This window comes from Vipera ursinii (genome assembly GCF_947247035.1).
Source record: "Vipera ursinii genome assembly, chromosome: 6".
In the NCBI taxonomy this organism is placed as follows: Eukaryota; Metazoa; Chordata; class Lepidosauria; order Squamata; family Viperidae; genus Vipera; species Vipera ursinii.
Genome location: NC_139515.1, coordinates 4,816,454 through 4,841,488, shown reverse-complemented (window position 1 = coordinate 4,841,488; position 25,035 = coordinate 4,816,454). Strand labels below are relative to the sequence as shown.

General features: G+C 43.4%; 1 protein-coding gene across 1 annotated transcript in view; it reads left to right on the top strand.

The window, feature by feature from the left end:
- LAMB4 (laminin subunit beta 4) overlaps window positions 1-24,766 on the top strand; it is a gene marked incomplete at both ends in the record, with an annotated part of 71,517 nt that extends 46,751 nt beyond the window's left edge. Inside the window, 13 exons of the mRNA XM_083366539.1 lie at window positions 4,302-4,459; window positions 6,326-6,550; window positions 7,164-7,384; window positions 8,250-8,337; window positions 9,999-10,374; window positions 12,371-12,531; window positions 13,401-13,606; window positions 14,772-14,975; window positions 17,990-18,134; window positions 19,165-19,372; window positions 20,571-21,018; window positions 23,349-23,502; window positions 24,627-24,766. Coding sequence (XP_083222665.1) covers window positions 4,302-4,459; window positions 6,326-6,550; window positions 7,164-7,384; window positions 8,250-8,337; window positions 9,999-10,374; window positions 12,371-12,531; window positions 13,401-13,606; window positions 14,772-14,975; window positions 17,990-18,134; window positions 19,165-19,372; window positions 20,571-21,018; window positions 23,349-23,502; window positions 24,627-24,766 — 2,734 coding nt within the window. The remainder of the gene's footprint in view (window positions 1-4,301; window positions 4,460-6,325; window positions 6,551-7,163; window positions 7,385-8,249; window positions 8,338-9,998; window positions 10,375-12,370; window positions 12,532-13,400; window positions 13,607-14,771; window positions 14,976-17,989; window positions 18,135-19,164; window positions 19,373-20,570; window positions 21,019-23,348; window positions 23,503-24,626) is intronic.
- Between the last annotated feature and the right edge of the window lie 269 nt (window positions 24,767-25,035).

Here is a 25,035-nt window from a genome sequence, read left to right as displayed (position 1 = left end):
AACTCCCAAGACAACTCTCGCGGCCGCATTCTGTACCAGTTGGAGCCTCCGAGTGGTCTTCAAGGGAAGCCCCATGTAGAGAGCATTGCAATAGTCAAGACGAGAGGTCACGAGCGCATGAGTGACCGTACACAGGGCATCCCGGTCTAGATAGGGCCGCAACTGCCGCACCAGGCGAACCTGTGCGAAAGCCCCCCTGGTCACGGCTACTACATGATCTTCTAAGGTAAGCCGTGCATCCAGGAGGACTCCCAAGTTGCGAGCCCTATCTATGGGGGGTAAAGACTCACCCCCCATAGAAAGTGATGGAACGTTTTGAATGTCCCGGGATGCCGGAATGTACAGCCACTCAGTCTTGTCAGGGTTGAGTTGAAGTCTGTTCCTCCCCATCCAGACCCGAACCGCCTCCAGGCAACGGGACATCACAGCGAGGGCATCACTGGGGTGGTTTGGGGTCGAAATGAAAAGTTGGGTATCATCAGCATATTGATGATACCCAACTCCAAAACCACGAATGATCTCACCCAGCGGTTTCATGTAGATGTTGAACAGGAGAGGCGAGAGAACCAAACCCTGAGGAACTCCACAAACGAGAGACCTAGGGGCCGATCTCTGCCCCCCTGTCAACACCGACTGCGAACGTCCCAGGAGATAGGAGGAGAACCACCGAAGAACTGTGCCTCCCACTCCCAATCCCCTGAGACGTCGCAGCAGGATACCATGGTCGATGGTATCGAAAGCCGCCGAGAGGTCTAATAGGACCAGGACAGAGGAATATCCCCTATCCTGGGCCCTCCAGAGATCATTCACCAGAGCGACCAATGCCGTCTCTGTGCTGTACCCAGGCCTGAAACCCGATTGGTACGGGTCCAGATAATCCGCTTCATCCAGGACCAGAGGGAGCTGATGCACCACCACACTCTCAACAACCTTCGCAAGAAAGCGAAGGTTGGAGACTGGACGAAAGTTGTTCAAGACAGCTGGGTCCAAGGCAGGCTTCTTGAGGAGAGGTCTCACCACCGCCTCCTTCAAGACGGTGGGGAAATTACCCTCACTCAAAGAAGCAGATATCACCACCTGGAACCAGCCTCGTGTCCTCTCCCTGGCTGCATAAACCAGCCAGGAAGGGCACGGATCCAATAAACATGTGGTGGAGCTCAACCTCCCCATAATCCTGTCCACTTCATCAGGGGTCACAGAATCAAACTCCTCCCAGATAACATTGACAAGACTGCCCGTGTCCTGATCGTCAGACTCTGCCCAGCTGGAGTCCAAACCGGTCCGAATCCGAGCGATTTTATCCGACAGATGTTGACCAAACTCCTCGGCACGACCCTGCAAGGGATCCTCCCTCACCTCCTGATTAAGGAGGGAGCGAGTCACCCTAAACAGGGCGGCCGGGCGATTATCTGCGGACGCGATGAGGGTGGAGAAGTAATTGCACCTCGCCACCCTCATCGCTGCGAGATAAGACCTAATATAGGTTCTTAACCGCAACCGGTCGGGTTCGGATCGGCTAGACCTCCAGCAGCTCTCTAGGCCCCGTTTCCGACGCTTCATCTCCCGGAGCTCCGCGGAGAACCATGGAGCTCGATGGGAAAGGTAGAGTAGACGGATGTTTAAGCCAGTGCCAAATTTATGCACACGTGACAGTGACTGGCTTGAAAAAAATAAACAGAATGCAGAGCTGACATAAAAGGGCTTTCTTGTTTTTCTTTGAAGACCCTTTCGTTCCTCATCCAAGAAGCTTCTTCAGCTCTGACTGGAGGGTGGGGAATGGAAAGATTTATACTCCTTGCAGACAGCTGGTCATTTGCCTTCTTTTAGAGAGTCGTTGAGGTTACTTGTAGGCTTCCCTGTGTCCTGAAAGTCACCTGAGTGGTGCAAATGGGTGTGTGGAGCCTTCTTGGAACTGCTGAAAGGATTGTGTTGAGGAGCTGTGCTTTCTGCAGGACGTTTTCTGCCCTGTCTCCCTGCAAAACCTATTGACTACTACAGCACAGTTGGGTCCGAAAAATAGTACTACTTCTAGAGCATTCTCAACTTTGGCAACTTGTAGACGGGAGGACTACAACTCCCAGAATTCTGGCTGGGGGATTTTGGGAGTTGGACTTCCCTCACCTTCAAGATGCCACAGGTCTCGATCTTTTGATCTACAGATTGCTTTTCCTATTTTTGTCTCAGGCCCAAGACCAAAGATGACAGAGTGAAATCCAATTGAGTCCAAATTCTTTATTTGCTAATAGACAGAATCTTGCCGAGCTAAAGCTATAATCTCCTGATCTGATGGATGTATCCGAAGAGATTCTAGGCCAGGGGTAGGCAACCTTGGCTCTTTTATGACTCGTGGACTTCACTTGGTGGAGCAGTGAGCTAATGCCTCCTTAAGTAACACCAGCTGCCTGCAATTAGTGCAGGTTCGAGTCCCACCAGGCTCAAGGTTGACTCAGCCTTCCATCCTTCCGAGGTAGGTAAAATGGGGACCCAGATTGTTGGGGGCAATAAGCTGACTTTGTAATAATGCCGCTTGTGGGGTGTGTGTGAAAGCCCTAACAAGCAGGCATATACATAGAATGAAGGCTACTGCTAAGCTTGTAAGCCGCCCTGAGTCTTCGGAGAAGGGCGGGATATAAATGGAATTAAAATAAATAAAAATAAAACTCCCAGAATTCCTGAGCCAGCATGGCTCAGCTTGGAAACCTCTCCCTTTCCCCTCAGCCTGGCTGGCTGGGGAATTCTGGGAGTTGAAGTCCACGAATCATAAAAGAGCCAAGGTTGGCTACCCCTGTTCTAGGCTAGGGCTATCCTGCCTCCTCATCCAGTTTAGAACTGCTCAACCTACTAACAGAAGAGAATATTTGTAGCTCAAGGTTTAACGGTGGGGTCCTTGCTGCTCTCTTAAGCTTGGTGCTTTTCTTGCAGACGTTTCATTGACAAACTAGGTAACATCATCAGTGCTACGCTACATGCTGTAGCACTGGCGATGTTATCCAGTTTAGGTAATGAAATACCTGCAATAAAACCACCAAGCTTAAGAGAGCACCTTCGTGTAACATCTTAATCCCTTCGTGTAACATCTTAATCTGGGCTTTTCTATTCAATGTACTGCCTCTTTTCTGGGAAAACTTGGTGGCTCATGCTGAGATCCCCACCCCACTCTAGAAAAAGACTCTAGAGACTCTAGGGGAAAAAAAAGTGCAGAGAAGAGCAACAAAGATGATTAGGGGCCTGGAGGCTAAAACATATGAAGAACGGTTACAGGAACTGGGCATGGCTAATCTAGTGAAGAGAAGGACCAGAGGAGACATGATAGCAGTCTTCCAATATTGGAGGGGGTATCACAGAGAGGGGGGGGGGAAGTCAACCTATTTTCCAAAGCACCTGAAGGCCAGACAAGGAATAACGGATGGAAACGGAATGTAAGGTTTTCCACTTAGCCTCACAATTGCTCCAGCGTTACTCAGGGATTTAAAAGAGCCAAAAGAAACTCTCCAGCCGAGGTTTCAGCCAGCAAACCACTTTTATTTTGATCAAAATAGAGTTGGGGTGGCCACATCTCTCTTCGTGGCTGGTAGAGAGATGAAGGCAACAACCGGGAAAGATGTCTTCCACCTTTTATACCCCTTTCCAGAACAAAGAGATCCGGTCTCGGTACTAGGAACCAAACGGTACAGAAAAATAATTCCTACATGATAACTCATACACAACAACCCAGGCTCCACCACAGCTCCCCTCACCATGCTCTTTTCATGTAAGCAATCCCCTGTACCTAAAGCATGAAACATTTGCTTTTATACAACTAGTTTCCCAATGTAAAGCACCTACAAAACTGCTTGCACATAAACAAAGATGATGACAAAGTATCACTACTAATATCAATATTACTAACATCAACCTTAAGCATGATAAAATCCCTTCATGATCAAGGAGAGAGTCAACCTAGAAGTAAGGAGGAATTTCCTGACAGTGAGAACAATCAACCAGTGGAACTACTTGCCTCCAGAAGTTGTGGGTGCTCCAACACTGGGGGCTTTTAAGAAGAGACTGGACAGCCAATTGTCCGGAATGGTGTAGGGTCTCCTGCTTAGGCGGGGGGGGGGGGGTTAGACTAGATGACCTTCCAATTCTGTTCTAATTCTAATCCTTCTCTGGGTGCACATTCCATCACAATATATTTATAACGCTCGGTCTTGGTAGGACTTATTTAGACTGATTACTTTTCTAGGATGATGTTTTAGTTATTTTTTATGCGATGCAGTATTTTTTTTTAAAACATTCACTATTAACTACGTTTGGTGCAGGTGTTTGGATGGGTATTATGGAAATCCTCCAGAAGGAAAACCTTGTCGTCCTTGCATGTGCCCAGATTCCCCAACCAGCAAGGGATATTTTGCTCATTCCTGCTTCCAAGACCCTTGGACCAAACAATTAGTCTGCAAATGTTTTGTGGGATACTCAGGTAGGAAACCTGCCATCTATAGGTTGTTCTTTGTGGCTAAAGATTCACAAAAATGTCACATTGTTCCATGTCTTATTTGGGAAGCTGTGCCACAAATTATACTAACACTTACTGACTTACTGACTTACTGTACTTACTCACTTACTTCGTTCTACCAAATTCAGTATATCTTAGTGACATAGGCAGTCCTCCAGTTAGGATCACGATTGAGTCTGAAATTTTTATTGCTAAGTGAAAGATTTCTTAAGGGAGTTTTGCCCCATTTTACGACCATTCTTGCTAGAGTTGTTAAGTGAATCACTGCAGTTGTTAAGTTAGTAACACGGTTGTTAAGTGATTCTGGCTTTTTCCCCTTGACTTTGCTGATCAGAAGGTCGCAAAAGCTGACTCCATTGCAACCGTCATCAATATGAGTCAGTTGCCAAGCATCTGAATTTTGATCATGTGACCATGGGGACGCTGCAACGGTCAAAAGTGTGAAAAACAGTTGCAAGTCACTTTTTTTCAATGCTGTTTTAACTTTGAACGGTGTTGAAGGAAAAGTCTTCACCAGGGTCCAGTCCAAGCCGGGAATAAACAACATGGCGACTGCTTTAGAAAGAAGGTTGCAGTTTATTGAAGAGGAGAGCCAGACAGGAAGATGGCTCTGGAAGAAAAAGAGAGAGAGAGCACATGTAGGGAATGGGTTTTTATATCCTATGGGGCTTTTGTTTGGAGTTGTTTCCTGTTCCTGTCTGAAGCTTTGTATTTCCTGTGTCATGTATTCTGACCTGAGTCCGGGTGTGCCCTTTGGCATCTGTGGGTTAATCCTATTATGTCCTGCCTTAGAGTCTGGGTGGGGTATGTTGATTTTAGGTGTCTTTGTCTTCCTAAGCTTCTAGCTGGGGGCCTCCAACCTTCCTGAATGGATTATTACATCTGCATTTCTACAGAGCTGATTTCTGCTTGGGGGAGGGAGACCTGGGGATATTAAGAAAACTTTTCTGCCTCTTTAAGATCTTTTGAGGAAATTTTTTTTCCTGCCCTTTTAATATTTCCTTCTCTGGGGGGCTGACTTCGCACAACGGTCACTAAACAAACCGTTGTAAGTCAAGGATTACCTGTACTAGGCTTAGAAGCAGTTAAGACTCAAATTCTCCCAAAACCAAGGGCTGTGGGAAATAAGGAGTGATCTCAGAAGTTTGCTGGAATGAAAGAGGACAACAGGATGCTCTGAGATCTGAGAAGTACAATAAGTGGAACTGGGAACTGAGGAAAAACTGGGAAATCCAACCTAGAATAAAGGAGAAATTTCTTAACAATTAATCAGTGAAACAGCTTGCCTCCAGAAGTTGTGGGTGCTCCATCACTGGAGGTTATCAAGAAGAGACTGGACAGCCATTTGTCCAAAATGGTATAGGGTCTACTGCTTGAGCAGGAGGTTAGACTAGATTAGAAGACCTCCAAGGTTCCCTCCAACTCTGTTATTCTGTGTTCTAAGCAAGAGGAAGCAGGAAACGTAAGTGTTTGTGTAGGAAATTCTGTTTATATAAAGCACCACAAACAAAGAGTACAGTCAACATGTGCTTTACTGCTCAATTATTTTACTGTAACAAGAAAGAGTAAACTCTACTTAGGACAAAAGACCATAGAATATATATCATAGATTCAAATGTGTAAATACTGCCATCTACTGGCTGAATACTAGTATATTTGCTGCATAGAAATACATTCCGACAATGAATTCCAGCAGTTTGAATCCAATGAGCTTTTACTAGTAATTAACAGGTTGGTTGGTTTTTGTTGGAAAATTTAGTCTTGTAATAACCAACTTACGTATCAGTACATTTAATTGATTGTAATTGTGTGTGACTTTCACATTCGTAGGTGACCGCTGTGACGAGTGCTCCAGTGGGTTCTATGGAAATCCAAGGGTAGCCGCAAGTCAATGTCTTCCTTGCTCCTGCAATAACAACACGGACGTGGCAGACCCAGAGTCTTGCAACAAGGACACTGGAGAGTGTTTAAAATGTTTATACAACACTCATGGACCAAACTGCCAATTCTGTAAACCTGGTTACTTTGGATCAGCACTTCTGAGGAATTGCGAAAGTAAGCAATTGCGGTGAAACGTAGTCTGGATTCCAGCAGAGAGAGAGAGAGAGAGGGAGGGGCTGCATTCCAGAGCAGCAAGAGACAGTGAAGTTTAGCTTGTGTGAGAGAAAGAGGGTGAAGCTAGCTCCTCCCTAACAGTTTCCAGAATATATGTTTTATGTGCAAGTAGTCTTCTTCAGTTTGGCAAGTTTTCTGTCTCTAGATGGGGAACAATAAAGGAAATTGTTTGAAGAACCCTAATGTGTCTTTCTTGGCACAGGAACCAACTGGAACAGTGCCAGGGATAAGTGTCAATTAATTAAACATGGTAATAGGAAATTATTTACTAAATTGATCATCGTGTGTGTGTGTGTGTGTGTGTGTGTGTGTGTGTCCTTGGTGCTCACTGAGCTTGGTTGTTTTCTTGCAGATGTTTCATTACCCAACTAGATAATATCATCAGTGTTAGTAAGGAGTGGGATTTGCTCTCAGTGGCTTGCCCTGTTAGTGTTGGTGGTCTTTGGTTAGGCTGTTTACTGTTAACTTGTTTGGCGGTTTGTTGATTGGGGTATTGGTGGCTTCTTGACTGATGGTCTGATCTTAATCTTGGATCATCCTTCTGTCTTTTCAGAATGTAACTGCAACCTTTCGGGTGTGGATCCAGCAAAATGCCCACCTGGAAGTGACTTTTGCGCATGTGACCAGACCACTGGCGAGTGCCCTTGCTCGCCTCATGTGACAGGCGAGAAGTGTGACCAATGTGCTCCTGGCTACTGGAACATGGTCCAGAGAAGAGGCTGCTGTCCTTGTGGCTGCCATCCCAAACATTCCATAAACAATGTTTGTGATCAGGCAAGAATCTTGATCTTCTTGCTTTATTTTTAAAATTAAAGGATATGGTGGAATACCAAGGCCCAAACATTTATTCAACTGAATCATCTTATCATAATACATAAGGGCATGTGGGGATGAGGGCAGAGGAAGAGCTACAGACTGGGCAGGCAGCATGTAAAAGATTTCCTTGCCCTCAGAAGGAGGGAGGAAATGGTAAGCATCTCAGAAAGGACCCACCCTAGTGTATTGGACTGTAAGGGCGAAGAGATGTACTTGCAAGATTCCGCTAATGTCATCTTACAACTGCAGTTGGGGATTGCAGCCATGAAATTAAAAGATGCCTTGCTCCCTGGGAGGAAAGCTAAGGCAAACTTAGACAGCAGATTAAAAAGCAGAGACGTCATCTTGCCAACAAAGGTCTGTATTGTCGAGGTGTTGTTAGAAATTCTGTACATAGCCCTACAGAACAGACAGTGCACCGTCCACATGTGCTTTTCTCCTTAACTGCGACAAGAAAACAGGAAACTTTATTCAGAAAAAAAGACATAGTGTATATCAGAGGTCCCCAATCTTTTGGGCACCAGCGACCGGTTATGTGGAGAGAGGTTTTCCATGGGTCGGAGGGAGCGTGGCTTTGTGTGCTGCCTGCATCCTGTGGATAGGGCTTTCCTTGTTTGTGCAGACCGGTTGCTGGCACAACAACAACAAACAACGTTGCAATAGACAGTATTCATGGTTCTGCTTCTTGTCTGGACTACCGTGAAGGGCCAATTTTTAACAATGAAACAAGCTGTGATTTGCAACCATCAGGATCTAGCTGAAGCACAATGACCTCGCTTGTTTTCCCTCTTGCCAATCTCTAATTGCGGACCCTTTTTTACAGCTTACAGGTCAGTGTTCGTGTGAAGTAGGTTATGCCGGAAGACATTGTGACATCTGTGCTGAAAACCATTATGGCACGGATTGCATCGGTAGGTGGACTGGGTTTGTTAGACTTACATAGTTTAACGAGTCCTAGAATTTTTGCATTAATTATGGCATAACATACACAGCAGCCTGCTGCCAAAGCCCTCTAGACCTGTGGGATTGTAACACTCATCAGCCTACAACCAGATAATTATTTATGCCTAGAAAATATGGGAATTGTAGTCCAACACATCTGAAAAGCAGCAAATACCACAAGGAATGTAAGGTACATTCATATAACTAAAAACCTTAAATCACAGGTAGTCCTCGAGTTACAACAATTTATTTAGTGACCATTTGAAGTTACAACAGTAATGAAAAAAGCGACGTACGACCATTTTTCACACTTACGACCATTGAGGCATCTGCACGGTCACATGATCAAAATTCAGAGGCTGGGCAACTGACATGTACTTATGACGGTTGCAGGGTCCTTGGGATCACGTGATCCCCCTTTTTTGACCTTCCGTCAAGCAAACTCAATGGGGCAAACCAGTTTTGCTTAAAAATTGTGCTACTAACTTAACAACTGCAGAGATTTGCTTAACAACTTTGGCAAGAAAGGTTGTAAAATGGGACAAAACTTGTTTAATGACTGTCTTCCTTAGCCGTGGGAAATTTGGGGCTCGGTTGTGGTCGTAAGCCGAGGACTACCTGCCGTGTTATTTTTACTGTTCTACTAACTTCCATTCCAATTTTTTAATTTTTACTGTCCGCTGCTGAGAGTCCTTAATAGCAGCAAAATAAAAGTGACTTATGACCATCGTCCCCGCTTATGTCCGTGACAGCATCCTCTTGGTCACGTGATTTACATTGGTATGCTTGACAAGTGACTCACATGTACGACAGTCCCGGAGTCATGCAATCCCCTTTTTGCAACCTTCTGACAAGCAAAGTCAACGGGGGAAGCCACTGATTCACTTAACAACTGTGTGACTAATTGAAGAACGTGTTCTGTACCAGCCTGCTACCGGCCCTGCAGAAAAAGCAGGGACAACCCCTTTACAAACGGCAAGAGGCTGGAATTAAGCCTGCCAAATTTATTAATATAAAACAGAGCAAAACAAGACACCAACCATGAAACAGGAGCTATGAAACAGGAACTATTCAAGCGGTTGCCTTCAGCAAACCAGCCCTCCCACGCATTCCCCTTTTATACAGTTCAGGGCGTGGCTTCTCTCTGCCTCCTTCCGAGGTGCCCCATTGCCTTCCTCTGTTTACTCCTGATTGACTGCCTCCTGCGTCGGGCGTCCTTGAACAGGGCCAGCTGTGGGTCATTTTCATCCACGCTGTCAGGCTCACACAGCTGGGTCTCCATCGTGACCAGGTGGGAGGGGCCTGGCTGAGGGCTCTCATCAGCAAGCTCTCCAACCCCCTCAGCAAGCTCTTCAACACCCCCCTCCTCCTCTGAGTCATCCGACCCAACTGCCGAACCCACAGGCTGACCCTGAATCACAACAGAACTGCAGGGATTCACTTAACAAACGCGGCAAGGAAACTCGTAAAAAATCGGGCAAAAACTCCACCAATTTCCCACTTAGCCACATAAAGGTTTTGAGTCCGTTCTGGTTGCAAGTTGAGGGCGACCTGTATTGCTTTATGTATTTGTTTGTTTTCCATCTTTTCCTTTTCACCAATTTAACGTTGTTGTTTCTCTCCTCATCAGAATGTAAGTGTCACAAGGAGGGAACTCTGATTCCTGCGTGTGATAAAGACACTGGAGTGTGTCACTGCCGCACTGGAGTCACCGGAGAGCGCTGCGATCAGTGTGCACGCAATCACAATCAAGCGTTCCCGTCCTGTTCTCGCTGTCACGTTTGCTTTGATCGGTGGGACAATATCACGAATTCTCTGTCTCGGAGGATTCAGAAATTATTGAAAGTTGTGGTAACGCTAGCGGAGAAGAGGAGAGCAACGCCGAGCTGTGATTTCAATCTTAAAAGCTATGAAAATAAAATTTCTGACCTAGGAAAGATCCTGAAAAGCCCTTTTCTGTCGTCCGAGGCACTCTTGAAGATCGAAAAAGTCCAGGACAATATTAGGTAAGTTGTCTCATCAAATTGTTGGGCTGGAAGAGATCTATGTCAACCAGAATAGAGCTGGAAGGGACCTTGGAGGTCTTCTAGTCTTACCCCCTGCTCAAAAGGAGGAGACCCTATGCCATTTTCAACAAATAGTTGTCCAATTTCTTCTTAAAAATCTTCCATCCATCCAATCGGAATACAGGTGGAAGGGACCCTGGAGGTCTTCTAGTCCAGCCCCCTCCTCAAGCTGGAGAACCTATACTGTCTCAGACAAGTGACTGTCCAGTCTCTTAAAAACCTCCAGTGATGGAGAACCCACAACCTCTGGTGGCAAGCTGTTCCACTGGTTAATTGTCCTCACTGTTAGGAACTTCCTCCTTAATTCCAGGTTGCTTCTCTCCTTGACTAGTTTCCATCCATGGTTTCTTGTCCTGCCCTCTGGTGCTTTGGAGAATAATTTGACACCCTCTTCTTTGTAGCAGCCCCTCAAATACGGGAACACTGCTATCATGTCGTCCCTGGTTCTTCTTTTCAAAAGACTAGCCAAGCCCAAGTCTTGCAGCCGTTCTTCATATGTTTTAGTCTCCAGGCCTCTAATCATCTTAGTTGCTCTTCTTTGCCCCTTTTTAAAAATCTCAACATCTTTTTTGTAATCTGGTGACCAAAATGGATGCTCTATTCCAGGTGGGGCCTTGCTAAGGCTTTACAAAGCAGGACTAATACTTCATGTGAGTTTATGCAACCAAGGATTGTGTTTCCTACTTTCTAAAAATCAGAGTTATAAATACAGGTAGTCCTCAGTTTAGGACCACGAGTAAATCTGACTTCCCCATGGACTTTGCTTGTCAAAAAGTTGCAAAAGGTGATCACGTGACACTGCAACCCTCATAAATGCGAGCCAGTTGCCAAGCCTCCGGATTTTGATCACATGACCCTGGGGATGCTGCAACGGTCGTAAGTGTGAAAAACGGTCAGAAGTCCCTTTTTTCACTGCCATTGTAACTTTAAATGGTCACTAAATGAACTGTTGTTAAGTCAAAAATGACCTGTATTCATTATGTTTGACGTTATTTTTCCAGAATAATTGATTTCTCCACTAGCTTGATGCTACAATAAATAAATAAATATGTATGTATGTATGTATGTATGTATGCATGCATGCATGCATGTATGTATGGATTAAATGTTTCCATCTTTTAATTTCTAAAAGGGTCCAGAATGGTGGGGTTCAAATTTATGTTCCTTGCCAACCTATCATATATCTGTATGAAATTTATTTTTAACTACTGAATACATCACTTGCAAATACTTTTAATTAAATGTTGTTGTGCTGGTCCATTATTATAGCTAGCTCAGAAATTAAGAACTGTGTTAGAGTATTTAGCATTTACAGGGTTAATGCTGTATCCTTAATAGAACTCTATGTAAGAACATTTAGCATGTAAAGGGTTAAACGGTGATTCCTTAAGAGATGGCTTCTGGGAAATGTAGTCTCTAGTTGTTAGTCCTATATCTTATCTAGTCAGTGGGAGGAGCTTCAAAGTTTATTGCAGGACATCCTGGCTAGGTGCCAGGTTGTAAAAGCCCTTTGTTTTAATCACCATCGTGCATGCATCAATTAGCATCCATAACAATGCTTAGCTGAGATGGAGAAATCACTCCTTTTTTACACTACGAGAATGAACAAATATGGGCATAAGTATGCTTCTATGACTGGATGAATCTACTGCAAACATAAGTCTTTGCTTAGAATTCCTGGCCAATAAATATTTATTTTAAAATAATTTCTGTTGAGTTTATACTATCTGAAATTGGGACTACAAAGCATTTTAGTTCACAGTTCCAGAACAGTTGTTCAGAGGATCTCCAAGTCTATGTGTGTACACTCAAGTGCCACTTCTGGGAAAAAAAAACAGACAAATGGCTCCAGTATCAAGCGAGATACTAAAGTGAGGTCAAGTGCTAATCTTAACATTAAATCTAACATAATCGTTGACCTATTTTTCTTTTTTAGACAAAGAGTTTCTCGCATGTTTCTGCAACCTGGCCCTCTGGATCAGTTTCCTGATCTCCACCGCATAATTGAAAACCTACACAAAGATGTTGACAATCTCTCTGAAACCCTGCAGAAGAGAAAAGATCTGCACTGCAGGATGAATTCCTTGCAATTCCAGGGTAAGCAGGCCGGGAATTAAAAATTAAAAAGTTTTTACCCATTGAAAACATTTCAAAGTATCTTCTCTAACAGCTCAAAACTAGAACTTGTTCACAAACCATTTGGGGACTGATGCTCTTTAACAGATAGTCCTCAATTTAACAACCGTTCATTGAGTGACTGCAAAAAGGGACTTTTTGTATTTTGTGTTAATTTTGTATTAATTACGGCATAACATTTATATAGCAGCCTGCTGCTAAAGCCTTCTAGATACGTGGGATTGTAACACCCATCATCCCACAACCAGATAATTATGTATGCCTAGAAAATGTGGGAATTGTAGTCCAACACTACAATTTACTGTGAGTATACAAATGCTAACAGAGAAGACAAGGATTATCACAGGAAGGCATAACTTGAGGCAAGGACAATTACAAGAGACATTATCACAGGAAGGCATAACTTGAGGCAAGGACAATTACAAGAGACAGGAAGCCATATCTTGAGGCAAGGGCAATTACAGGAGACAAGTCTTGTTATATACAATTGTAAATGGAGCAGGAGACAGAGGTTTATCACTAGAGACAGGAATGCAGAACTTTATAACTTTGTATACAATTGTAAATGGAGCAGGAGGCAGAGGTTTATCACTGGAGACAGGAATGCAGAACTTTATAACTTTCAATATAGGAAGCAAAAAGGTCTTTGGGAGTCTAGGATAACTACAGCCGAGAGCCCTTAATTGCAGCAACATAAAAAGGTTAATAATAAAAAAACTGTAAATGATAACAAATGGTTTGTTCTTATCATAGTACACAGGTTTACATTTGCTCAATTTATTGATGTCGTGGGAAGTGCCCTGGTTAAATGACCTTGTCGTTCGATTTAGATTTTTTCAACAAAATAAAGAATTATTATCAAATAACGTTGGCTGCTCAGAAGAGGATCAAGGAAACCAAATCCATCATAGTTGACGGAGGAAAGGCAAGGAGCGAGGTGCTTACCCTCCTGAACGATCTGGACGTAAAGGAAAACATTACGCTGGGTCAACTGAGGACGTTCACAATTTCAGAGATCGAAAATCTAAACGAAAAAGTAAGATAATTAATTTCTTGGGAAAAAGAAACAGCATCAGCCAAATCGCTGGAAGCGGATACATCAGGATCAGAGCGAATGAGATATCAGATATGTTGTCCTTATATTAAACTGTCCTGAGACGTATTATTCAGTCAGTTGAAAAGGTTTCAACCTGTGATTTTAACTACTGTCCAGGTAGTCCTCGACTTAACGACCACAATTGAACTCCCCAAATTTCTGGGTTGCTAAGCAAGAAACTTGTTCAGTGAGTTTTGCCCCAGTTGATTTATCTTACTTGCCCCAGTTGTTAAGTTAATAACACGGTTGTTAAATCATTCTGGCTTCCCCCACTGACTTGTCAAAAGGTCACAAAAGAGGATCACATGACCTCAGGGACACCGTCATAAATGTAAGCCGCTTGTAAGCCGCCCTGAGTCTTCGGAGAAGGGCAGGATATAAATGGGATTAAAATAAAAAAATAAAAAAATAAATATGAACCAGTTGCCAAGCATGTGAATTTTGATCACATGACCACGGGGATGCTGCAACGGTCGTAAAGTGTGAGAACTGGTTGTAAGTTCATTTTATCAGTGCTGCTGTAACCTTTGAACGGTCACTAAATGAACTGTTGTAAATTGAGGACTAAAGGTAAAGGTAAAGGTTCCCCCGCACATGCGTGCTAGTCGTTTCCGACTCTAGGGGCCGGTGCTCATCTCCGTTTCAAAGCCGAAGAGCCAGCGCTTGTCCGAGGACGTCTCCGTGGTCATGTGGCCGGCATGACTAGACGCCAAAGGCGCACGGAACGCTGTTACCTTCCCACCGGAGGGGTCCCTATTTTTCTACTTGCATTTTTACGTGCTTTCGAACTGCTAGGTTGGCAGAAGCTGGGACGAGTAACAGGTGCTCACTCTGCTACGCGGCACTCGGGATTCGACCCGCCAAACTGCCGACCTTCCGATCGACAAGCTCAGCGTCCTAACCCACTGAGCCACCGCGTCCCTTAAATTGAGGACTACCTGTGCACTATTTTAAAAATAAATAAATTTCAATGCTCATGAAGTAGTGAAATGTGAATTAATCTTGGTCACCTCCCAGTAAATTTGGGTTGCAGAATGAAAACACACTTGGTAACATGTTTGCTGGCCACTTCGGTATGAATTGCCTCGCTTGTATTTTTGTGCAGGTATGCGGGATGCCAGGAAATGTGTCGTGTGCTGTGGCAGAGTGTGGCGGGGCTTTGTGTCGCGACAGGCGGGGCAACAAACATTGCGGCGGTCCAAATTGCGATGGAGCGTACCCTCTTTCTATCAATGCCTTTAGAAAGGCCGAGCGCACGGAACTGCTGTTGAATAATCTAATCAATCAGACGCAAGGATTTCAGAATAAGGTACCGTATGTTCAACACTCATGTTTCTTGCAAGCTCCTGAGCTTCAAAAGCTTCATAGTTTTCCAAGTGCTGTGGTAATAATGTCCCCCCCCCATCCTTTTTAACCCCACCCCCCCTCAAATCACAAGAATAAATCTCAGGAAAAGAAATACAGAAACAATATTTCACTCATGAAACCCCTGGATATTGTGAAAAGTGGAAACATTGAATCAAGTCTGCTGATTCACAAAGAGAGCTCAATGGAGGCGACAGACTAAAGATGAGAGGGTAAAATGGATTACATGTGTTTGACAGGATTAAAACCCAAGGAAGTCAGTATTTTAGACCCATTGCTAGCCTTTGCAAAACATGCTAAACAAATCGAATAACAAAAGCACACAAAGCAAGCCTCCAAATTACGAAATGCTGTAAAATGGTATAAAAATCCTCGGACTCATCAAATCAGTTTGTCAGCTGTCCCAGAACTATATGCTGTTGTTGGTTCTGCTCATCATTAAACCTTCTTTCCTAAGCAGCCAGCCTCCATTTTATTTCCAGCATTTTAGCCTCCATTTTATTTCCAGCATCTTATTCCCAGCTTGGAATTAGACCTGATTTTTCTTTCAACAGTGCCCCAAAGACAGATCGCATTAATCCCAGTTAATAGATGGGGAGCTAATTGTGAAAGATTGTTAGGAAGCTGAGGAAGAAACCAGAATAAGAGAGTGGGAAGGGACCTCGGAGGTCTTCTAGTCTGCTCAAGCAGGAAACGCTATACCATTTCAGACAAATGATTGTCCAATCTCTTCTTAAAGAGTGTTAGAGCACCCACATGTTGGAGTGTTGGAACACCCACAACAGTGTTGGAACACCCACAACAAACCCAGAGGCACTCTAGACATAAACCATCAACAAATTAAAGAATTTGTTAGCAGCTTATCTAATAAATGGCAGCTCAGTCCAGCTAAGGTACAGAAGACATCCAGAACTTCCAAATATGAACTACCCTAATGATCTCAAGCTCCTATTCTTTCCAAATTTTGTACCTTACTGCTAATTCTTGTATTAAAAGCTTCTTATGGAGAGCTATGTAGTTCTTACTTCCTTGATTGTGTTCTTTTGTAAGGCCGAGAGACAGATGTATGTTAGTACCCAGTAAGTCAATGATTGACATTGGATTTGATCTTTAACGCATGCCATGAGGACATCTCTCTTAAAAATAGCAGAATACAGAATAACAGCGTTGGAAGGGACCTTGGAGGTCTTCTATTCCAACCTCCTGCTCAAGCTGGAAACCCTATACCATTTCAGACAAAAGGTTGTCCAACCTCTTCTTAAAAACCTCCAGTGTTGGAGCACCCACAACTTCTGGAGGAAAAATAGCAAAGAAATTTCCAAGGGAATTTCACATTTTGTGCAGTCTGTGATTGCTGATGTTGTTGAAGAACATTTTGCATCATTTATCATAACATGTGGCTCCTGCACTATTGTTCTCAAGAACAATGACTTAGTTAATCAATTTGTTCCATTTGTATGGTGTTAATGAATGTTGTTGTTAATGGCAAAGTCATGTCCGACCCATCGCGCCCCCATGGACAATGTTCCTCCAGGTCTTCCTGTCCTCTACTATCTTCTGGAGTCCATTTAAGCTCACGCCTACTGCTTCAGTGACTCCATCCAGCCACCTCATTCTCTGTCGTCCCCTTCTTCTATTCTCCAACAGTATAGCTGGTCTGCACCAGAAGAGCAACTTTTTTTGGATGTCTACACGAGCTTCCCGCTCTGTTCCTGAAGAACGCAGATCCTTTATATCAGGGGTCCCCAATCCCCAGTCCATGGACCAGTACTGGGCCACAGCATGCCAGCAACTGGTCTGCATGAACAAGCAAAGCCCCATCCGCGAGATGCAAGCAGTACACAAAACCACGCCCCCCCTCCGGTCTGTGGAAAAACCTTTCTCCACGGATCCGGTCCCTGGTGCCCAAAAGGTTGGGGACCTCTGCTTTATATTACAGTGTTAAATGTTCTCAGAACTGAAATAACTCCAGGTCCAGCACAAAGAATCTATTTTTTTTAAAAAAAAATTACAGAAACAACATGGAAACTAGTTCCATACTACACCCACAAATCAGGAAGGTAGAGAGTGTGTGGCATGAGAACTATGCTGGTTTTGTTTATTCCCATCCATCTTTCCCTGATTAGCTTCATTTGTGGTTTCCTCCAGTTCGATATTTTTCCAGCAGTAATGAAGTTAACAACCGCCCCATTCATGGCGGACGGGCTTAGAATGGTAAAAATAGATAGTACTAGAAATGTTATGACTCAGATTCTATATATGTCTAACACGTGGCTATTTAAAAACTATTTGCCCCAGGCAAATTCATTCGGAGGGGGGGGAGGGGGGAGGTTAAAAAAGTCTAAATTGTGGCTTCGCTTGTGCAATCGTTTTTGTAGGAGAAGCAGTGGCAGAACCTGGGGGTGGAGTGAAAATAAGGATCAGCCTAGAATCCATACATGGCCACAAATGAAGTGTCTTGAATTCTATACACCAGTGATGGCGAACCCCTTAGAGACCGAATGCCCAAACTGCAACCCAAAACCCACTTATGTATTGTCGGGTGCCGGGTGGGTGTGGCCCATTGGCTGGGTGTAGCCCATTGGGTGGGCGTGGCCCATTGGCTGGGCGTGGCTGCAGTGGTAACGGCAGACTGGGTGGGACTAAAAAGTTCCATCAATCAATCCCAACTTTGCGAGATCTTTTTTTTTCCGCAAGAAGTTGAAATTGATTGATTGATTGAACCTTTTTTCTTTTTTTTTTGCACACGGTGGCGGAGGCCTAAAGCGAAAGGGTTTTATTAACTCAGGTGAAGGCCTAGGTGCAACGGCATGCGTGCCCACAGAGAGGGCTCCGCGTGCCACCTGTGGCACGCGTGCCATAGCTTCACCACCACGGCTATAGAGCCTTATCCTGCTAAGACTTAGCTGAGAAGATGCATAGGCTGTTTAGCAATGTTATCTAAATGTACTTTGACAGATCGAAAGTATTAGGAAAATGACCGAAGACACCAAGGAGAAAACATTGGGGATACACGGAAAACTGGAGAAAAGTAAATATCAAATTGAAAATGAAAGGGAAAGCATGAAAGACCTTATCAAGAGGCTGAGGAACTTTTTGCTGGGTAAATGTGCTATTCTTTCTCTCCCATTTTCAGTACGCGTCACACAGAATAAATTCAACCTAGCAGGCCTGTTAACAAAAAAAAATGATATTATTTACATCAATTGTAGCCCACCTTTGATTAAACTGATTTAGCTCATATTTAAGCAGCCATTCAGACCAAGAATTGACTGTTCAAAGTAACTCAGGTATGTTAAGGTAAAGGTAAAGGTTCCCCCGCACATGCGTGCTAGTCGTTTCCGACTCTAAGGGCCGGTGCTCATCTCCGTTTCAAAGCCGAAGAGCCAGCGCTTGTCCGAGGACGTCTCCGTGGTCATGTGGCCGGCATGACTAGACGCCAAAGGCGCATGGAACGCTGTTACCTTCCCACCGGAGTGGTCCCTATTTTTCTACTTGCATTTTTACGTGCTTTCGAACTGCTAGGTTGGCAGAAGCTGGGACGAGTAACAGGCGCTCACTCTGTTACGTGGCACTCGGGATTCGACCCACCAAACTGTCGACCTTCTGATCGACAAGCTCAGCGTCCTAACCCGCTGAGCCACCGCGTTATAGCACTACAAAAATGGAGCTGTGTGTGTGTGTGTATGTATATACACAAACAGTATACTTATAAATAATATACTAATGTCTATATAAACAAACAGAATACTAATAAATAATTAGCTGCCCAGCTTTTATCCATAATGCTGGTAGGGAAATTCTGTCACTTGAATTCCACCCATCTTAAAGTTGCTGACCTTGAGAAACATTGATCAAAAACAATGTACCAAAAAGAACAATTAGATAATAAAATGTTATTATTGTTAACGGGTGGTGCGGTGGTTAGAACGCAGTATTGCAGGCAAATTCTGCAGTTCGATCCTGACGGGGCTCAAGGTTGACTCAGACCTCCATCCTTCCGAGGTCGGTAAAATGAGAACCCAGATTGTTGGGGGCAATTTGCTGATGCTATGAAATACTTAGACAAGTGGTATACACGTCTGGGATGCGAAACAGTGACCCTACATGATCCTCTCTTTTATTTATCTAAGAGGAAAGTGCCCCACCTGAGGATATAGAAAGAGTTGCAAATTATGTTCTGGGCATCAAGGTGCACAAGGGACCTCAGGAGCTGCCAGACCTGCTCAACAACCTCAAGAGTCTCGTGAAACAATGTGAGGACAGCACAGAATATATCAAAAACTTAAAGGAACCAGAGGAAGAGGCAGAAAAGCTTTTGAAGAAAGCCAAAGAAGCTGAGTAAGTACGGCATTTTCTTATTTGTATTGATAGAAGAACCTATTTGTAGCTCGGGGTTGAACTGTGGAGGTCCTTGGTGCCCTCTGAGTTGTTGGTTTTCCTGCAGACATTTCATGGCCCAACTAGGTAACATCATCAGTGCTAAAGGGAGGGTCTAATGAGAACAAACCACGCTCCTTACTAGCACTGATGATGTTCCCTAGTTGGGTAATGAAACGTCTGCAAGAAAACAACCAAGTTCAGAAAGCATCAAGGACCCCACAGTCCTCCCTCCCTTCCTCTTTTCCTTCCTTCCTCCTCCTCCTCTCCCTCCCCCACTCTCTTCTAGCACTGATGATGTTCCCTAGTTGGGTAATGAAACGTCTGCAAGAAAACAAGTCAGCTCAGAGAGCATCAAGGACCCCAACAATTTTGTATTTGTGATCGACAAATGCAAATCCCTGAAAATGAATTTTCTGATTGGGCTAATCTTATCCCATGATAACTTTTTCGATCATTCGGTGAGAAAACCAACGTCACCTGGGCAATGCAACCACCATCAAGTCTTTCGTTACTCTAATGTTCTGTCCTATCCTTGTTCAACTTCGTAAACGACTTGCAGGAAAGATTTATTTGGTTTGTTCATTGGGTTCTCTTTCTTTCTCCAATTATTGTATTCTGCTTCCAATTACTAATTTTAATTTAATTTAATTTAATAATTTAATTTGTATACCGCCCTTCTCCCGAAGGACTCAGGGCGGTGAACAGGGCAATACATAATAAAAAACAGGATACAAAAATTAAAAAGTGATTAAACAACTATGCCCGTAGTAATTAATACATATTAAAAATTAAAACTAATTATAAAAAACCCAACCCCATCCCGTCAGACCACGCCAGCTTGTTCAAAAAAGGTTTTGAGATCGTGCCGGAAGGAGCGAAGGTCGGGGGCCATCCGGAGCTCGACCGGTAAGCGGTTCCATAGGTCTGGCGCGCCCACAGAGAACGCTCTCCCCCTGGGGGCCACCAATCGACATTCTTTGATCGGAGGCACCCTCAGGAGGCCCTCTTTATGGGAGCGCACTGGAAGGAGTGCGCTAGCATGCACATTTCTTGTGACTCTCAAGATCTGGCTGATTATTATTATTATTATTATTATTATTATTATTATTATTATTATTATTATTATTATTATTATTATTATTATAATAAAACTCAGGGGAAGAACGAAAGCTCTCACTGTACCTGATGAAATAATAACTGACTTGAAAGACGTCGAAGATACTCAGAGACAAACCCAAGACGCCTTGGCAACTTCAAATGAGAAAATAGAAGAAACAGTGTCAAATATTTCAGAGGTATCCCCAGTTAACTTAAAAGATTGCAAATTAAAGCACGTGATGTTTATTATTTTTTTTAAATATTCTCTTGTCTCTTTCCTTAATTGTCCTCTAATAATGAGCAGCAATGTTATGTTTCTCGGCACGCAGGCTGAGAACCAAATGAACAAGGCTGCCACCGAGTTGCAGGCTTTTCCAGAAAAACACTCCAAGCTGACAGATGAAGTCAATTCCCTGAAAACCAAAATGGAGACGAACAGAATCCAAGCCACAGATGCCAGATCAAAAGCAAGAAATGCCCAAACTCAAGCGACAGAAAGTAATAAGGTAAATTACTATTTAAATGCCCTTGTTTATCGTCTCCCCCCCCCCGCCATGGAGCTTTGATTTACAATTTCCAACTTTTGCATTTTGATTTACAACTTCCAACTTTGGTGTTGGAAAAAGAGTCCTGAGTGTACTGTGAATAGCTAAGAAAACAGGAAGACGTATAAGTCGGGATTGTATTAACTATTAGTAACACTTTATAAAATCCTAGTAGGATCACACCTGGAGTGCTACATCCAGTTTTGGTCCCTGCACTGCAGGAGAGATATTGAGGCTTTGGAAAGGGTGCAGAGAAGAGCAACTAAGATGATTAGAGGCCTGGAGACTAAAACATATGAAGAACGATTGCAGGACTTGGGTTTAGCTAAAGAAAAGAAGAAAGAGGGGCAACATGATAGCAGAATTCCAGAATTTGAGGGGCTGCCACAAAGAGGGGGTCAAATTATTCTCCAAAGCACCAGACAGTAGGATAAGAAACAATGGTTGGAAACTGATCAAAGAGAGAAGCAACCTGGAATTAAGGAGAAACTTCCTAACAATGAGTACAATCAACCAGTGGAACAGCTTGCCTTCAGAAGTTGTGGATGCTCCATCACTGGAAGTTTTTCGGAAGAGACTGGACAGCCACTTGTCTGAAATGGTGTAGGGTCTCCTGGTTGAGCAGGGGCTGGACTAGAAGATCTCCAAGGTCCCTTCCAACTGCTACTACTACTACTACTACTACTACTTATTATTATTATTATTATTATTATTATTATTATTATTATTATTATTATTATTATTATTATTATTATTCATCGCACAGCCAGTCAGATGTTCAAACTAGAGTTGGCATTTTTGTCTACCTATCGAGTCCTTACCAAGGACCTGGGATAGGCAGATGTGGATGTTTGATGATACTGCTAAGCTTGAAAGCCGCCCTGAGTCTTCGGAGAAGGGCGGGATATAAATGGAATTAAAATAAAATAAATAAATATTACAGATATTGTTGCAGGATGGAAGCAGTTCCTAGTAAGGCCGACTTTTGCAATTGACTAATGGCGAATTTGTCAATGCCAATGGTGTTCAAGTGGTGCTCCAGTTGTTTTGGGATTGCACCCAAGGCACCTATTATTATTGGTACTACCTTTGCTTGCCTTTGCCATAGTCTTTCTATTTCTATTTGTAGGTCTTTGTATTTTGTTATCTTCTCCAGTTCTTTCTCGTCTATTCTGCTGCTCCAGGCACTGCCACGTCCACTATCCAGACTTTTTTGTCTTTCCTATCGACAATTGTTAAGTCTGGGGTGTTATGTTGCAGGTGCTCCTCTGTTTGAATTCTGAAGTCCCAGAGCAATTTGACTTTATCATTTTCTATGACTTTCTGTATTTTATGATCCCACCAGTTCTTGCTTATAGGCAAATGATATTTCTTGCAGATCTTCCAGTGCACCATTGTTGCTACTTTGTCATGCCGCTGCTTGTAGTCAGTCTGTGCAATCTTCTTGCAGCAGCTTACCAGGTGGTCCACTGTTTCTTCAGCTTCTTTGCATAGGCGGCACTTACTGTCTGATTGTTGTTGTTGTTGTTGTTGTTGTTGTTGTTGTTATATGAACTCAGCTGCAATAAGGAGGGGCACACAGTTGGAAGAATTGAAGAGTTCAGCCTGGAGAATTATCTGTGTGATCGCTAAGAGTTGTATCTAAAAAGGTTAAAACCATGGCAACTGATTTTATTAGTTTATTAGTATATTAAATGGAGACGTTTTGTTACTCATCCAAGTATCTTCTTCAGCCAAAATAAAATTTTTAGTTAGGCTGAAAGTCATTGCAATGTACTAACTCTTGCCATACCAACCGCAGGGGTTTCTCCCCAAAATGTATTGCAATACATCAACGAAGACTCAATCATTCAAGCCCAAAGTATCTTAAAAGGTTAAATCATGGCAACTGGATAAAATATTTTTTTTAAAATTTTGACTGAGGAAGTTACTTGGCTAAGTAACGAAACATCTCCGTTTAATAAACTTTGGTCCCGTTGTCATGATTTTAACCTTTTTAGACGCTTTTGGCCTGGAAGATTGAGTTGTCATTTATATATTGCTAAGAGTCGACACTGACGTGGTGGAAGATAATCAACTGTGTTTAAGGCTGCAGTCCTGTAGTATTGTACTTGGTAGCTAGTGTCACCGAATCCAACTGAACGTATTTTTAAATCAACAAAATAAGAACAGCATAGAATTAGAAAATAACGGTGTTGCAATCAGTCAGATACCGGTCCTCCACATCAAATTCCTTGCCTGTACATTCATACATACTGCATTCCTTGGTTGTTGTTGTTGTTTTTTTTTAGGAATTTGCTAATCTTAAACACGGATACAGCAACTTGCAAGACAAATTTCTGACCAGCGGACTTACGTTAGAAATCTTGCAGAAACTCAGCTGGTTGAAAAAAGAGGCAGAAGATCTGGCAAACGAGACCGCACGGAAAGCAAAAAGAATCACCGGTAACTTACACGCCACGCATACGCACAGAGACCCACCTACATACAGTACATACATAGCCAGAAAGTCTATTTGTCTTTTGCTCCTATAAAAGACTTTTCTAATCCACTTCTAATACTGTAACGGTTTTAATGCTCCTTCCATATTTGTATCGAGTTAGAGCACACACACTTGTGAGTCTCTTACACCCCATTGCTGCACTTGATTTTTGCAACCTGTTCTGTTCTCCCCACCCCCCGGGGTACAAACAGACAGACAAGCAGGCATGACTAGCAAGGGTTAATTCCTCAGGCTTTAGTAATTGCCTTCTGATAAGGCCTTGGCAGAAAAATACAGTCAGCCAAAATAGGCTCGTTACCTCTGGAATGAGTTAACTTCCAAACAATTACTCAAAATGAGTCCAAGCAAACAAGCAAACAGTCCAGAAACAAAAGTACAGAAGCGTTGTCAAGAATTCAGGCCAGGGTTTCAAACAGGTAGTAAATCCGACAAAATTCCGAAGATGTGACCAGAAGTTGATTATTGTTCATCACAAAGTCCTGAGAGCAGCCACACCCCCTTTTGTACCTTGTGGGGTGTGGCTCAGTGACTCAGCTGATCCCCGACCCTCCTACTCTTTCTACGCTGCTGTAAACGCTTGGCTCTGCACCGTTCTCGTGGATCTAGCCATGGTTCATCTCCGCTACTCTCCATCTGCTGCAGCTGCTCTGGCTGGCTCCCAGCCTGGCTAATCACAGGCTGCTCCTCTTTACTGTCGGCCTTCAGATGGAGACAGAGGCCTCGCCAGAGGGGAGGGTCCTGGAGAGGGAGGCCTTGCCAGTTCCTCCCCATCATCCTCAGAGTCCTCTTCCTCGGGTAGGAAAGGCTTGGGGGTCGGAGCCACAACATAACCCAGATATAGTCTGACAATGTAAATGCAAATACCTGGATGGGGTGTAGATCCCTTTCAGCTCCAAAAATCTAAAATTCCATCTATACCCTTAAGGCAGCTAAGCAGACAACATAGCTTGACCTCAAGACAAGTAACTGGGAAGTTATTGAGTTTTGTACAATCGGTTGGTTCGGGTGTACATATATGCCTAACAAGGCATACATTTCTGTACACGCATTGCTTTTGTCCTTTCAGATCTAGAGAAGAAGATACAAAGTCTGAACCAGATCAGACAGCAAAAAGCTGACCAGCTGAAGCAACTGGAGGATCACGTCCTAGCTATTAAAAATGAGATCGCTGAGGAATTAAACAGATACGCTGTTTGTAAAAGCTAGACTCAGAGAAGGTGAAAGCACGTGGGAATCACTGAATACGTCTTTGTAAATGGTTTGTAGTAATGATGAGCATTGGATAAGTTACCTAGTTATTATAATACAAGGGTGATGCAGTATTATAGTGTATTATTAATAAATGGTGTTCTGGGGCAAATCTTACTCCCATTTATTCCAAAGCATTCAGTGCCTCATTCTAAGACTATCCCAGGTAGTCCTTGACTTATATTCATTAAGTGACTGATTGAAGTTTCATTAAGTGACTGATTGAA